At 38.8% G+C, this 17,031-nt stretch overlaps 2 protein-coding genes and 1 long non-coding RNA gene across 3 annotated transcripts; all 3 read left to right on the forward strand.

Moving 5' to 3' along the window:
- Window positions 1–2,295: 2,295 nt before the first annotated feature.
- On the forward strand, window positions 2,296–5,434 carry LOC112203565. Its single transcript, XM_024344512.1, has 4 exons — window positions 2,296–3,910; window positions 4,000–4,804; window positions 4,895–5,000; window positions 5,099–5,434. The coding sequence occupies exons 1-4, from the start codon at window positions 2,296–2,298 to the stop codon at window positions 5,432–5,434; spliced, it is 2,862 nt and encodes a 953-aa protein (XP_024200280.1).
- Window positions 5,435–9,972: 4,538 nt separating this feature from the next.
- LOC112202587 lies at window positions 9,973–10,401 on the forward strand. Its single transcript, XR_002937461.2, has 3 exons — window positions 9,973–10,045; window positions 10,126–10,227; window positions 10,350–10,401. It is a non-coding gene; the product is annotated as an uncharacterized LOC112202587 (long non-coding RNA).
- A 2,480-nt stretch (window positions 10,402–12,881) lies between these two features.
- Window positions 12,882–13,391, forward strand: LOC112203567 (E3 ubiquitin-protein ligase RNF126). The gene has a single exon (XM_024344513.1). The coding sequence runs from the start codon at window positions 12,882–12,884 to the stop codon at window positions 13,389–13,391; it is 510 nt and encodes a 169-aa protein (XP_024200281.1).
- Window positions 13,392–17,031: the final 3,640 nt, after the last annotated feature.

The raw sequence follows: 17,031 nt of genomic DNA on the forward strand, positions 1-17,031 counted from the left end.
ATTAGAGTCCAGGGAACAAAATAGTATTTGATTGGTTCAGACTTACAATCTAGATTATCTAAATTGGTGGCGAGTTGATGGTGTTAGTGTTTGGAATATGATTTGATCTTTTCATGATATTGTTAGACCCCAGAAAGTGAATTTAGTTTAGGCTTAGTAGATTCAGTGTTCTTTTTGCATTTGCCTTGATTGAAGATGTATATTCTGTGCAGTAAAGTGATTGTAAATTCATGGAAAAATAGAGGGTTTGGTTACAATATTGAAAGTGTAGAGTATCATGGTGACTTTCAGTTTCCATTGGCTTGTATTGCTTGAATGTTGAATGTGAATCTTACTTTCCAAACCGAAAATGTGGTGATTTTTCTTCAATTAGTATTCCATAAGTCAAGGACAGCATTTCAAAACAGGCCTAATTGTTTTTTTGTGTACAAATATCGTTTTGAAGTTTGGATATATTTGTTTTTCACCTCAGGTATGATAGTGTACGAAAAGCAAGTTGTGAATATGCACTTTAAAAACATGTATCTATTTGGTTGGAACTAGTTTTCTGAGCTTTTCTTTTTTCAGTTTCTTCTTGTTGGGACAGGGAAGAATGAGTTTTATTGGCTTGCAATGAATTTTTTCATGCTAATCTTGCTTATAGAAAGTGATGTGATTATTACTAACGGGAGGAAATAATGTGGTAAAAGCTAGTTTTTAGGGAAGAAGGGAGTCCTATGATATATGTGCTTAAGACCTTTCTTCCTACAATCATATGAAGAGTCTTATCCCTCTTGGGAATTGATAGGGTGGAAGAGGAGAATGTCAAAAGACTCAAATACCAACAGAAGGCTAAAAAAAAATGAAATTAAGTGAATGGTTGTTTTATGCATGCATTCAAGTGCTAGTTAGTTACCCCACATTTTGACTCTACAAATGTTTCACTGCTGTTATGTGTTTATCATCTACTGTTGTGAAAGATGCATGAGGATAGTGTGATCATGTGATGCAGTGTTGAACATGATGCAAATTTGTTTTAGCTTGTCGAGACATAATTCGATTACTAAACTTAGAAGACATAAAAGATGTAGAACTGTCATCCGGTTACCAAGAGTGGTCTCATAGACTATACATCGAAACTGTTTCAGTCTAGGGTCAATGTTGTTGCTTTTGAAAGTTCAATATTGTGACTTCAAATGTTAAGTTTGAACCACTTAAACTCTACTCCCTCCCAAGGCTGTTAGGGAACTTGACTGAAAGTATTTTCAAAGTCCTCATTTAAAGAAACTACGGCTTAGCAACACTACTAATATCTAGAATTGCCAGCATTTAACAAAACATGTTGTACAAGCTTCCAAATCCTGCAGATTCTAGTCTTTATTCAAGAATGCCAATAGGTTACAAAAAAACTATGGCGTTTGAGTAGTAAGCGCTGATGATTTTATTGAACAAATTTCATTTAGGTCTTGTCTAGTCATGCATTATGGAAGCTAGGAGTTGTTGACCTTTCTTCCTAAATCTGATGGCCTTGTTTATTATTCTCAGCAGCCGCACAATTAAGGCATATATATCTGGTGGAGTTGGAAGAAGCTGTAGAGTGAGTTGGACTCGTGCACTGAGCTTCACTGCTATTGTTCGTATTCATTGCTGGAGCTGGACTGGTGAGTACTGTGAGCTTCACTGTTGAATTTGTGGACTGCTATTAAATTTGTTTTGAAGCTTTAATTTGTTGAAATCTATTGTTCTATGCTTAATATATATCATGGTATCATTGGATTTGTTCAGGTGAAATGTGTAGGACTAGTTTGGTTCATATATACTACATCTGCAGTTAATGTTCTTATTGGAGAATTGTTTGGATGTTGTTTTAGCATAGCTTTTCCCAATGGAGAATATGATATGTGTTTGTTCATGAACCTCCTTTAATTTTTTTTTTTTTTTGCATTTTTGTTTTTGGATTTGCTTAGCCTAAATGTGTATCGATTTGTTTTTCTTCATATATTGTGGCATACTATTCTGTCTTGTTATTGGATTTTCTTACCCTAAATGTATATCGATTTGTTTTTCTATATATATTATGCTATTCTGTTGTCCTTGTTATTGAATTTGCTTAGCCTGAATATATGTCGATATTTTTTTTTCTCATTGCCTGATATTGGAGCATGTATATATGTAAATAAACTGCTGTCGGTGATTAAGAGTACCAGAGTTTGAATTGGTAGAGTTTATGGAACTTAGTGAATGCATGCAGGATATGTGATTGGGGTTTTGTTGCTCGATGATGTAGTTTTGGTTTGTGGTTTTTGTTTAATGTAGATGGATAGGTCATGGGTGCATGCTGATAGGAGATCTCATGAATATAAGTTAGGGGTGGCAGAGTTTTGTCAGTTTGCTTTGGGAAATGCTAGAGACCCTAACCGTATTTGTTGTCCTTGCACAAAGTGTGGAAATGTGAAAGATTTTTCTGCACAAGTGATAAAGGATCACTTGTTTGTAAATGGGATTGACACAGATTATGTGAAATGGACAGAACATGGGGAGGTTGTAGTGGAGTCGGGATCATATACGGATAGTGAAAGTCTTGAATCAGAGCCAATTGAATCTGACTCTGTACAGGGTAACATGAGGGCAGATTATGAAGTAGAATTAGATAGTGATGTGGAGTTGGAAGGTGATGAGGATGAGGAGCTTTCGAGTGAGTGTAATGAATTCAAGAAATTTGTTGACGATGCTAACAAACCCTTGTACCCTGGTTGCAATAGGCACACCAAGATGAATGTGCTTGTGAGGCTTTACAACTTGAAAGCCAAGCATGGGATGAGTGATTCGGCTTACTCGGACTGGTTGATTGCCTTTGCTGAGTATCTGCCGGAAGGAAACGAGATACCTTCCTCTGTGTACGAAGCAAAGAAGAGTTTGAGTGCATTAGGAATGGATTACACCAAAATACATGCAGGCCCTAATGACTGTATTCTGTACAGAAAACAATATGCCGATGACACTATTTGTCCTACATGTGGTACATCTAGGTGGAAAAAATGCAAAAACAAGAAAGAAAGAGAGGGAGTCCCTGCAAAAGTGTTATGGTATTTCCCTCCTATTCCTAGGTTCAAAAGAATGTTTCAATCAACTGAAACATCAAAGGCCTTAACTTGGCATGCCACCGAGAGAAACAAGGATGGCTTAATTCGCCATCCTGCAGATTCTGCGGCTTGGAAGTTGGTAGATGAAAAATGGGCAGATTTTGGTAATGAGCCACGAAACCTACGACTTGCATTGTCAACGGATGGGTTCAATCCCTTTAGCTCCTTAAGCAGCAAGTATAGTTGTTGGCCCGTTATTTTGGTAACCTATAATCTACCTCCATGGTTGGTAATGAAGAGGAAACACATGATGCTTACCTTATTGATATCGGGCCCTAAACAACCAGGAAACGACATCGATGTTTACCTTGAACCATTAATAGATGATTTAAAGCTGCTATGGGAAGGGGTGAATGGAGTTTACGATGCCATCAAAAATGAAACTTTTACTCTTAGGGCTCTACTATTCTGGACAATCAATGATTTTCCAGCGTATGGTAACCTTTCAGGGAGTATAGTGAAAGGCTACAATGCATGTCCGATTTGCCTTGATAAAACAAAACCTACAAGGCTAGTTCACGGGGGAAAGATGGCCTACACCATTCATCGGCGATTTTTAGGAAGACACCATCCTTACCTAAAGCTAAGGGCTGCTTTCAATAACCAGCCAGAACATGTAGCAGCTCCAGTGCCATTGACTGGAGAAGAATTGTTGAGCAGGGTGGAGGCTGAAGTTCCACATTGGCAGTTTGGAAAAAAAAAACCTGCTCCTGCTTATAGGGGGCTGAGGATGAAACTAGGCCATGTTGGAAAAAGAAGTCGATATTCTTTGAGCTTGAATATTGGAAGTATCTCCCTGTTAGGCACTGCCTTGATGTCATGCACATTGAAAAAAATGTGTGTGATAGTCTAATAGGGACGTTGTTGAACATTCCAGGAAAAACCAAAGACGGTTTGAAAACTCGTTTGGACTTGGAGGAAATGGGTATAAGATGTGGATTGCACCCAAATCTAGATGGTCCGAAAAAGAAGCGCTTGCCATTGGCAAGCTGGAACCTAACATTAGATGAAAAAAGATGTATGTGTGGATCATTTCATGGCATGAAGGTTCCTGAAAACTACTCTTCAAACATTTCAAACCTTGTTTCAATGGATGATTTGAGGCTGATTGGACTTAAATCCCATGATTGTCATGCGTTAATGCAACAGCTGCTCCCAATTGCTATCCGAGGGGTGTTGGAAAAACCGGTCAGGGTTGCAGTAATCAGGCTTTGCCTTTTTTTTAATGAAATTTGCAGCAAGACTATAGATGCTTCAAGGCTTCCCAAAATCCAAAGTGATCTGGTCGAAACTTTGTGTGAGCTTGAGAAGTACTTTCCGCCATCTTTCTTTGACATAATGATTCATTTAACAGTCCACTTGGTTAGAGAAGTTGAGCTATGTGGACCGGTTTGCTTCCGATGGATGTATCCTTTCGAAAGATATATGAAGGTCTGCAAGGGCTATGTTAGGAATAAAACGCATCCGGAAGGGTGCATTGCTGAGTGTTACATAGCTGAAGAGGCGCTTGAGTTTTTAGGTGAACTTTTCTTTGATGATAGGACTGTTGGCATCCCAAAAGAAAACATCACAGCTGACAAGCCTACCTCTGGTGCAACTATTGAGTCTGTTTATGGCAAAGAATTTCAGCAAGCTCATCTCTGCGTGCTTCAAAACACTGAAGAATTTAGAAGCTACTTTTTGTAAGTTGATCACTATCTATGTTTTTTACAGTTTTGCTTATTTTCTTGTTCTAATGCTTATACACTAATACTTAATAAATATTTGTGTAGGGAACACACGGAACAGTTGAAGAGGGAGTTCCCCAAGTACAAAAAGAATAAAAAGTGGTTGGTGGACAAACAAAACATGACTTTTGCTCAGTGGGTGAAGGAGAGGGTAAGTAGTTTCCATTTAATGTAACTGTAATTTATAGACTGATAAAGCTTTTAATAATGCAGAACACAGTTGGTATAATGTTTTATTTTATTTTGCAGGTTGAATCAAAGGTTGCTGAACCAGGTTGTGATGTCCCTGAGATTGTGAGGTGGCTAGCAGATCAACCAAGCCATGAAGTCCCGAAGTTTAGTAGTTACCGAATAGGGGGAGTGCAATATAACACTAAGTTGCGCGATGATCTTAGGTCAACACAAAGCAGTGGGGTTTATTTGGTTGCTAAGACTCCTCAAGTAGCTAGTGCTAAGGATAAAAACCCTATTACTGAAGACATGAGCTTCTATGGGGTGATTACCGAAATATGGGAGCTTGACTATGGTCATTTTAGGGTTCCTATTTTTAAGTGTGATTGGGTAGAGAATGAGAAGGGAAGATGATCTTGGGTTCACTTTAGTTAATTTAAATAGGAAAGGTTATCTAAATGACTGTTTTGTTTTGGGAAAAAGTGTGGAGCAAATATTTTATGTTGAAGACCCTGTAGATCGTAGGTGGGCAGTTGTGGTGAGAGTCCCAAAAAGAGATTACATTGATTCTGTTCAGGAGGATGATGTTGGGGACACCATTCTTTCCCACCCCCCATCGCAACTACAATGCCAGCTATTCAGTCACATGATAACTCTCAAGATGAGGAGCCAATGGGTTATAGGCGTGCAGGGAATGAGGATATAGTAGTTGAGGGAGAGTAGTTCATATAGTCGTATTGATGTAATTTATAATTGTCATGCCTAAAGGATACTTGGCTCACTAAATATGTTTTTAATGTTGGTTATTTTCTGTTTACATGATTGTACCAAGTGTTAAGTGTTTGTTATTTTAAATACTCTTATTTTTGCTTGGATATGTGTTAAGTGTTTGTTTATTTAATTACTGTTATTTTCTACATTAATATTTGTAGTAATATATGTTAAAGTGTCTGTTATTTTAAACATTAGCAGATTTGTTTACTAATATGCAGCTTATATGTTTGTTATACAAGTTACTCATATATGTGGATTTGATGTACTAATGGGGCTAACATTTGTGTAGATAATGGCTGCATCACAATATGCTAGTGTATCAAAGAAGAGAAAGTCGAAAGAAAATCGTTCGAAGCCTAAGAAGACTAAGTCTTTGAAGTCACCGACATTATCATCATTTTCCGATGGATCTCATTCAAAAAAGGGGAAAGTCAAAAAAGAAAGAACTTGAATCAACTGGGGGCCTAAAGTTGCTGAAGCGGCATGCGGTGACTATGTCACGCATTACAAACCGCAAGAGTCGTAAATGCAAGAAGGTTGTTTTATTTAACAGAAAAGGGACCCCTTGTGGGAAGGTGGCTGAGCAAATGCAAAGCTACATTGGTGTGTTGGCAAGAAGGAAGGTACCGGTAATAAGGGAAAATTGGAAAGCCGTAACTCTTGAAGAGAAGAACAAAATTTGGCAACGTGTTCAGGTGATTAAGTTCCTTATCTATTTTGTTTAGTATTGAAGGTGTAGTTAGTTAGGTTGGTATGATAGTGTTCATTGTTTTCATTTTTCAGTAGTTTCTGAACTTGAACTGATAGTTAGCAATGAAATGTGCACAGATTCCATTTTTGATTGGTCCTGAGCATAAAAAATTGGTTTTGGAATCTGTTGCAAGAAAGTGGAGGCAATTCAAGTGTCTACTTACTTCCAAGTACGTTATCCCCTATTTGGATGATCCTGAAGCCTTGCAATATCCTCCAGATGATTATCCTTTCATCAATGCTGATCACTGGACAGAATTTGTCAAAATGCGGACAAAGCCCTCATTCTTGGTATAAATGCACTTGTATTTCAATCATTTAGTTGTAGTCATATAAAATGCAGTTATGTAAATATCGAATACTCATTTAACTAATTAGTACCCCTATTTTGCAGGAAAAGCGTCGTGAGCAACAAGAGAGGCGCAGCAAGAATAAGTATCCTCATAGAATGTCCCGTAAAGGATATGCAGGGTTGGAGGCTGAGTTGGTTAGTGAAACTGTTTTCTACCTTACTTATGTGGGGTTCCTAGTTGTAATGTATGCATTAACTATCCTATTTTGTAGGCTGATGGAATGAGTGATGGAGAAGTTGATAGGGCCACTTTGTGGATAAGAGGACGACAGACAAAGGATGGCAGTTTCAAGGATGAGGAGTCAGCAAAGACGGCTGAAAAGATAGTAAGTCCATATATTTATTGGACTATTTTTGTATGTATAAGGTTTGTTTAGATGATATGTGATGATATTTCCTAATCTAAACTGTCAGACAAACTTGAAAAGAAAGCTTGACAGTGGAGAGCTAAGCGCTGAAGGAAGTAATGATGTCTTAACATTGGCGTTAGGGACTCCGGAGCATGGGGGAAGAGTGCGGGGAGTAGGAGGTTTTGTCACTCCCTCTACTTACTTCCACCTCCCTAAACGTAGAAAGGAGAGCATAGAAGCTACTGTCAGACTTAGTGTGCAGAAAATATTGTCAGAGGAGAGAGAGAAGATAGTAGAGGAGGCAAGGTAGAAGATACTAGAGGAGGCAAGGGAGGAGATAATCAAGGAAGCGAGGGAAAAAATTGTTGCAGATGAGCGGGCTATGTGGGCGGCCAAGTTTGCTGAACTTGAAGCAAAGATAAATGGAAAAGAGGCTGCAACTATTCACCCACATGTATCTGGCCATGGAAGCTGCTCAATGACAGCTAATGAGATTGCTCAAGAAACGGATAAAGGTCCGTTGGAAGAAGTAGTGAACAATGTGGATGGAGCTAAAATTCTGAGCGTTTTTGAAGAAATGGAAAACAAAACCATCATGTGTAAAAGGAAAGGGACAAAGGTTGTTAAGGAAGGCAGGTTGGATAAAAGTCCTAGGTGCAAGAAAGGGAATGAGTTTCCCAAGTTGCTTGAGAAAGTAGTTGTCAACCGTGAGGAGGTCAATGAGGCTGTTGAAGAAAATGTCAATATGATAGATATCAAGGAGCTGGAGAATGAGGAGGGAGCAAAATATGTGGATTTGACGATGCGTCAACCTACATTAAAGGTAATTTGGTTTTACTTAAAGCGAATAATGAACTGGAAAAAGATTAAAGTTCGATTACTGCATACATGTGTTTGACACCTAAGCTGAACCAGTGGGGCATTTCATGATTTTTGAAAAACCTTTACTTGTAACTTTACTCTCAGTTTTTGACAGCTTAAAGGAGACTCTTCAATGATCATTTTGAACTTGGTTTCGTGAAAAACAAAGTTAAAATGAAATACTTATGCTATTTTGATCAAACTGCACTGTTTCAGGATTTCTGTTTTATTCAGCGTTTCTGTCACTTTAGATTCTTGTTTGACAATTCATTTGAACTGCGAATAGCATGAAACTCTGGAAAATAGTAGCTTTGCATGTCTACTTGAAATCTGGAAAGTTGTGCTTCAAATCATTGAAAGAATAATTGTTGGTGAATTTTTCTTTCAAGTTACCACTTTTCTGAAACTGTCTGAAGCTTGCAGCATGTTGTTACTCATATAATGCTTATGAGTTGCTTATGAGTATGCTTGTCGACTACATTTAAATCTGTTACTATTTCGAATATATATAGGGAACAACTATAAATCTTGTTTTTTTGGTCCATTTTTTAGTCAAACGTAGCTGAGGTTGATTGCAAGTTGGCAATAGGTTCTGTTGAACATATTGTTGCTTATGCCACTATTATGGAGTGCGAGGATCCTTCCCAACTCGTTCATGGCACTCCATTAGGGGATGGTAATGTGCGTGTTTCCATCTATGCCGCGCTTGAGGAGAAAGCAAAAGTGCCATTTCCTGTGAAAGATGAAATTGAAACAGTGAAGCAGGCTATGGGGAGTTGGGTCGCATGGCCTAAACACCTAGTCATAAAATCTGCAGTCAAGGTAAGAACTGTGTATAATTCAACCTGTAGCTACTTTGATAACATTCATTTGTTTATAGAAATTCACTTAATTGTAGATATGCAGCTTATATTTATGATTTGTACCTTACATTTATTTTCTTATTCTAGAAACCTACCAAGGATAAAGCTGATAAGAAGAAGAAAAGGAAAGAGATAGGGGAAGAGGACTCGGAGATTGAATTTGGCTTGGCCAAATTGGCACCATCGTTGCCAGCTTCACTGAAGATGTTATGTTTGTGGGGTGAGGATGCATTCAAAGATGGGAATACAATCAACTTCTACATGGAGCCTGAAGTGTTTGGATATTCTCGTAAGACATTTATATTGGGAAAAGATGTTAGGCGACTTGCAAGCATGAGGGAAGTAACTGGAACTTGCATTGCTGTGTATCAGAGGTAGAAAAAGTCCTTGAACTGATATTATAGAAATATAAATATATATATATATATATATATGCTTTGTCCGTAATGCCTTGATAAGGAGTATAGTTGTTGAAACCCAATGAGTTGGTGCAAATGTTTGTTATTAGGTACCTCTATGATAAGTTGAAGGCTTATAAAATGCTGGACATGGTTGTGTTTGTTGACCCTTCACTTATTGGTGCTGTGGGGTGTGGGAATGGAACTGTCAAGGCCCAACACATCAAAGATAGGCTTGTAACTGCTAAACCAGGGCAGATGTTCATGCTGCCATATAACTCAGGGTAAGTTAATGAATGTTTGCAAACTTTCATATCTACTGTGTCTGAACATATATAACAAATTAGTGTTCAAGATATATGACATTTTGTATACATGTAGTGATCATTGGGTGTTGACACTTGTTAATCCGGAGAAAGGAACTGCCTATTTTATGGACCCGCTGAAAAGACGCTTACCCACAGGAGATTGGATGTCTATCGTGGATACGTAAGTCCCTCGTTTACATATTGATCGAAATGCCTCAATTTTATGAAATCTGTTTAATACACTTGTTTGCCTCCTTGCATTATGGTACATCATTGATCATATTGTTGTTTTGGTGTAGTGCTATGCGTATGTATATTTCTTAAAAGAATAAGCAAAGTCGGAGTTCAGTCCATTGGAAAAATTTGGCTGTAAGTTTCACCACTTGTGGTTTTCAAAAACAGTTTTCCATGCCAAGTTTTCACTTGTTCATTCATTTGCTTGTGTTTAGGGCATTCCTCCCCAACCTAGCAACAAGGAGTGCGGGTACTTTATCATGCGATACATGAGAGATATCATTGAGGATAAAGACATGTCATTGTTTCCTTCCAAGGTATCAACATACATAGCTATAAATAGTCACTTGACTCAATTTCTATTAAGTGTGTTATTATATCTATACCTCATTCACCAAAATGATTGACTGATCCTTTTGATATAATTAACTAATTTCAGTGGGAGAGGAGAGGCAGTAGCCAATACACCCAGACAGATATTGATCAAGTACGAAATGAGTGGGGGAAGTTTGTTGTCAACACATATGTGCATGAGTCATGAAGTAGCACACTTGTTGCTGGTACATTTTAGATAAGGAAAGCATCTTTTTTGTGCTTCTCTGCTGGTACATTGTCATGCACCATGTGTGGCATATTTTGGAACAATATATGTGTATCAGTTTTTTGATGTCCCAAGTAGATGGGCATGCACTAGAATGCTTTTCTAGTGTAAAATGTTGGTTTCAATGATTGGGAAATGCATCCCTTTTGCTTTTGAAGTTTAAAGTAATGGTTATATGAATCATTGGATGGTTTGCAATGTTTGTATTTGATAGAGTACTATTCATTTCGTAAATAGACCAAATGAATGCACAATCTAATTCAGGAATGGAATGTTCAAATGATCACACAACAGACCAAAGCTAATGATCACTGCCTGTTGTCTGAATGACCAAAAATGGGAGAAAAATACATTGTAATCAATATATCACATATCGGTTTTTAACGAATCAGTGTCTTCTGATTAATACTCAGACAACAGAATTAATTGAACTCTGTTGTCTTAAAAGCTAATCACACAACAGAATTAATTGAACTCTGTTGTCCTACAAGTTAATCACACAACGGAAGCAATTGAACTCTGTTGTCCTAAAGTTAATCACACAATACATATAGTCTAAGAACTGAAGTTTGAAGAGCAATCAGACAACAGACAAAATAAAAAAATGTTGTCTGATATTCTTAACATACAACGGTTGCAAACTGGCACTGTTGTCTAAAGACGCCCCTCAACTGCTGCCCAGCTGCGCGCTTGGCATCTGCCGAGCCATCTGCCGAGCTATCACACAACAGTTATAACCCATACCTGTTGTCTGTGTGTTTATCACACAACTGTGTTCCACCATTGTCTGATTTTTCATCAGACAACGGCTCACTCTACAACGGTGGATCTTCAAATCACACAACGGTTTTCTGCCGTTGTCTGATAACAAAATTGGTGTAGTGCTGGTTTGACATATGTGGATTGCAGGAGCTTGTGTTTGTGGTTTTGAAACTCTGCATTTTTGTTAAAATGTATACTGTTTCTTGCTCTGCATAAGTAACTGTGATCTGACCATGTTGGAATGGATTTTCGATTTAAGTTTGTTATCTGGCGCGCACTTCAGTAAGTTAAGTAGGTTTTGATGTTCTCTGGTGCAAATCATCGAGCATGATATGTGTGAGTCCAAGGGGGAGATTGTAAGATCAAATATGGACATAACACATATCATCATAAAGTAATTGATGATTAGCTTAATATCAATCCTAGTTTAACATGGATACAAACAGTAAATCAATACTTGTAACTTAATGAAGCAGTGTATCTATTCATTAAGGTAAGTAATCCTATTCTTAGTCTGCAAGAAAGATTACAATGAAGTGTTATATTAAGAATCTAACTAGGAAACCTAAACTGATATGGATAGCTTTAATGGGAAGCTTCTTGAGGGTTAAGTCTCCTATATATACAGATGAATTGGTCCCTGATTACTACTGACGTTTTGCATAATGTTCTGTCCATTGAGAAGCAAGTTGGTAAGTAACAGAAGGCCATATTCAGTGTTCGTGTTTGTAGCATAAGATGGAATCCATGCCAGTGATTGCTGAAGGTAAGCCTTAATCCCTTTTATGATTGTGTGCATATATTGTGAGCATGTATATGGTTTCTAACAAGTTTTCTATAATGTACGTTCTGGAGCTGAAAGCAAAATATCACTTTTGTTTTGGTACAGAAGTTTCTAAAAAAAAAAAACTCTGAGTATGAATCTAACTATTGAGTTGTTAATTCGTAGTAACCTCTTTCTCAAAAGAAAAAAAATCATAGCAACCAATTAAGACACCATTTATGACCGTAATAACCAAGAAGTAAATCATTGATTCAATCCGAGTTTTGGAACAAGATAGACCTCAACAAAGTTGTAAGAAGAGTAAACAATAAGTCCATAACCAATTACCAAGTAATCAACTTACAACAACATATATACATGTGAGTCTCATTGTTATCCGGTGGTTGCAAAGATGTTAGTATGGCCTAAAAAAAATAAAACTACGCATTTTTTGTTGCCTTGTTGGTTAAAGAACAGGTAATCTAACAGATATATAACGTACAAAGCTCCGAGATTGATTTTAGCAATTCTGGCACAATAGTCTGATGTATGAACAACAAAAGGAAATTTTCCAGCAGGGACGACGCTAATTAAACCTAATATTCTCATGAAAGCATTTCTAAATTCTGATGATCATGAGCAGCATGATCTTTAACCCAAGTGCTCTTTTCCATCAATCACCTGCTCACCCCTGCACTCTTTTATCTTTCATTTTCGCCCTTGGAATCGTCGCCATCTTGTTTTTACTAAGCCAGGACAAGTTTACACCTTCAGGCCGTCTCGCAATCTGGATAGCACTTGCCAAATTAACTCTCTGCACCGAAATTCTATTTCTCATCGCGCTCATGCATCACATTATTGGAGTCATATGTTCTTGGCTTCCATATGGACGCCGTAATGACCGAGATATTGAATCAGCCGGGGTAAGAAGCCACATTCTAACTGGAATTGTTCATGTTGAGCCATCTGATTTCCATCACGATCCCGATGAAGAAACATGGTCGCAAGCACCGGTGCAAAATGTTGTAACTATGTTGCAAATCTTCTTGATGGAAGTGCTTGACAGAGTTTGGGAGGACATGGTAATAGAGGAAGGGCAAGAGCAAAGCTTCCAGGCCATTCAAACCCAAGCCATTGAGGCACTTCCGGGGCCTCTGCAATACTGCAAAGCTAGCCTGGAAATATCGAGCTGCTGCAGCGATCGGTGTGCCATTTGCTTAGAAGATTTCGTGGATGGCGAGTCTTGTCGCGTTTTCGAGTGCAAGCACATCTTTCATGCTAATTGCATTGATAATTGGTTAAAGAATGGTCTAACGTGCCCGATTTGTAGAAACTCTCTTGTGAAGATAAAGTGACTTCATGTTTCATATAAGTATACTCAGAAATTCACAAATGTAGGTAAACTATCTAATATATATTATAAAATTCCCCAGGTCATTCTGACATAATTTTCATTTCAAACCCAAAACTACCATTCATTAGTATTCCTATATATATCAGTAAAAATATGAAAAAAAAATATTATTACAACATTGCAAGAAAAGAAAGACAGATTAGACCACGCCGAGCCCAACTCCATCTTATTTGGGCGAGGGTTGTCGATAAAGATACTGGGGCAGAGCCGAAAGGTGAAGAAGCAGTTTCATATTGGAAGGCTAGCTGGACTGTCTGAATGAGTTGGGGGTCAGACAGAGCAGTGGTCTTTGGCGTCTTTGAGTCTGGTTTTGGACTTTTGGTCGACAATAAGAGAGACTGTTTCTGTTTTGGTGGCTCCCATCGGAATTTGCTTTTTTTTTTTTTTTTTTTTTTGAAAGGGCCATCGGAGTTTGGTTTTGAAAGGGAGGGTTTAGGACTTTAGGGTTTTAGAAGAATTCTGGAAAGACTTATCGGCTGCCACGCGTTCTTGCTAAATTTTGGGCTTGGTCCGAAACTTGGATAAAGACAAGTGGAGTCCATTAATGAGGTCCCAATGTCCCATAGCCTAACTATTCGGCGTTACAGATTACTTTTGCGTCTTTGTGCATCCCACCAACCCACTCCGAAAGTCCAGATTAGTTTTTTTTTTTGTTGTTTTAAAACTTTTCTGGTCTACAAAATTAAAGTGTTTCTATTTAGACTTCTCTAATACTTTTTTTTTGATCAAATAGGAACTTCATTAACAATGAATGAATTACAATGAGTTGTGGAGCAAAAGTCTGCAAGAGCACCAACTTGGTTACTATCGCAGGACAATCGACCCAACTAGATTTCACACTGAAAATCCATACTGACAGACTGATGGAGCCAAATAGGCCCCGACTCCAAACAAAGTAACTGTTGACTAATTTTTAAAGCCTCTTTTGCTAACCGGTGAGCAACTTTGTTCCCCTCCCGTTTCACAAAATGGCAACTACAAAAATGAAAAGACTGAATTAAAGACTTAACTTCATCAATTAAATGACCTTCAAAACTCAAATCCTCCGAACTATCATGTAGGCTATTGATAACTGAGAGTGCATCACCTTCGATTTCAATGTGAGAGAAACCAACATGGGCTGCGAATCTAAGGCCATGCAGTAATGCCAATGCTTCAATAGATCTTGGGGGGAGGTGGCCAACCTGTGGGACAGCCAGTGCTCCTCTCATAATTCCTCTATAGTCTCTGAAAATTACTCCCATACCTCTAATTCCATTCTTCAAGTCGCATGCACCATCAAAATTGAGTTTGAGGTGGCCCATTACAGGGGGGGGTCCATTCAATCCGGTTGGAAACATTGCCAACCTGCTCTCCATTATAGTTAGCATCATGCTTGGAATGCGTGACCTTTATATATTGCTTCAACCACTCACTGACAGAACTCACCATCTCATAGGGTTCTAGAATCTTCTCACCATGCCTGTGGAGATTTCTATTTTTCCAGAGCCACCATGCAATGGAGCAAAAGTGATTAAACTCATCCTCAATTGCAGTAGATAGTACATGATGCACAAGGTCGAAGAAAGATGGTTCCTGCCAAACTTTACAAACCCCATTCAAGAAAGTCTTCTTCCAAACCTGCTTTGCCTTCGGGCAGTCCCACAACGCATGCATTACTGATTCCCGTGGATCACCACATTGCCAGCAGCTTGGATCATCAATAATTCGTCTGTGTTGCAGATTTATAGCACATGGTAGAAAGCCATGCAGTGCTCTCCACATGAAAACCCTAACCTTGGGTAGAATATTACTACTCCAAATTCTCCCCCACACCTCCTTGTTCCTATTAGAACTGGAACTAGCGACAGATCCCCTTTGTCGATCCTGCAACTCCTTGGCCACCCAGTAGCCAGATTTCACACTATACACCCCATTCTTGGTATAATGCCAAACAAGTTTGTCGGGAATGTTTCTCAAACCTAGTGGCAAGCTTAGTATCATATCAGCTTCATGTGACAAAAAGGCCTCTTTAATCAAGGGGACATTCCATGCACCCGACGCTGTGAAGAGGGACTCGACTTTTTGCTGTTCGGGTACTTGAAGCGGACTCACAGCTTTAAAACTTACCGGGCTAGGAATCCATCGATCAGAACGAATACTTACTCTCCTCCCATCGCCGATCCTCCACCTTGTCCCTCCATCCAACACTTGTTTTCCCCACATCAAACCCCTCCAAATAGCAGAGGGTGTACGCCCTAATGTTGCATTCAAAAAACACGTTCCTGGAAAATATTTGGCTTGAAGGAGTGAACTTACTAAAGACGTTCTGCCCCAAAACATCCTCCAAATCGTCTTCGCCAACATAGCCTGATTAAAGGCTCGCAGGTCTCGAAATCCAAGGCCCCCATCTTCCTTCCTTTTACAAAGTTTGTCCCAATTACACCAATGAATACCCCTCGTGTCTCCTCCCTTCCCCCACCAAAATTTGCTAACCTTTGACTGGAATTTTTTGCACACCCCAATAGGCAACTGGAAAACACTCATTGAATAAGTGGGAATAGCTTGAGCAACAGCTTTCACTAACACAAGCTTACCCGCTTTGGAGAGAAACTTCCCTTGCCAGCCTTGAAGATGTACATCCAATCTTTCATTCAGTTTTTTGAAGACCTCTTTTTTATTCTTCCCAATTGTTGTCGGCAATCCCAAGTACTTCTCATGGAAATCAACAACCGGTACATCAAGAATAGCCCTCACATCATTCTGTACCTGTTCGGATACATTGGGTCCAAAGGATAACGCTGACTTCTGGAAATTAATACGTTGACCTGCTGCACTTTCATACAGAAGCAAACACTGTTTCAAAGAAACACATTCTTGGACCGATGCATTAACAAAAAGGAGGCTGTCATCAGCAAATAACAGGTGGGAAATGGGAGGTGCAGTAGGCGCCACTTTCACACCATTGATCAACGCCAACCTATCCGCATTGTGTAAAAGACCAGATAATCCTTCCGAAACAAAGAGAAAAAGATATGGGGATAGGGGATCTCCTTGTCGTATTCCCCTAGATGGCGTGAAAGAACCCACAGAGTGCCCTTTCCATAACACCGAGAAAGAAACTGAAGTAACACATTTCATTATTAGAGTCACCCACTCATCTGCAAACCCTAACCTCAGCATAACAGCCTTCAGAAAACTCCACTCCACCCTGTCATAAGCTTTACTTATGTCCAATTTGAGGACCATCTTAGGTGAGTTCGTGTGCTTCTCAACTCTGATAGTATGAATGGTTTCAAAAGCAGCAATTACATTATCTTGAATATTCCTTCCCGGGACAAACGCACTTTGAGTACAAGAAATGATCCCTGGAAGAAATCTCTAATACTTGAACCTCTACTAATTTTTCACATCAAACTTTCATTTTTGCCATTCTTTCCTTCTTCCATCTCCATCTCCTCCGCACAATAACCAGAGTCAAAGAGATTGAATAGAGATGAACAAAAAATTCAATTGATAATGAACCCAATACTTCCCAAGTCTGCCCACTACCATTGAACTGAAGATTAAAAGAACGAATGTATAAAATCAAGGGAGAATTC

The sequence above is a fragment of the Rosa chinensis genome, chromosome 5, assembly GCF_002994745.2.
Source record: "Rosa chinensis cultivar Old Blush chromosome 5, RchiOBHm-V2, whole genome shotgun sequence".
Taxonomy (NCBI): domain Eukaryota; kingdom Viridiplantae; phylum Streptophyta; class Magnoliopsida; order Rosales; family Rosaceae; genus Rosa; species Rosa chinensis.

Bases quoted from the DNA above. Each gene is read 5' to 3' on its own strand.
- LOC112203565 (XM_024344512.1), top strand. From the start codon at position 2,296: ATGGATAGGTCATGGGTGCATGCTGATAGGAGATCTCATGAATATAAG. The intron at 3,911-3,999 runs GTATCTCCCTGT...TGAACATTCCAG, and splicing joins TTTGAGCTTGAATATTGGAA to GAAAAACCAAAGACGGTTTG. The intron at 5,001-5,098 runs GTAAGTAGTTTC...TTTATTTTGCAG, and splicing joins CTCAGTGGGTGAAGGAGAGG to GTTGAATCAAAGGTTGCTGA.
- LOC112203567 (XM_024344513.1), top strand. From the start codon at position 12,882: ATGCATCACATTATTGGAGTCATATGTTCTTGGCTTCCATATGGACGC.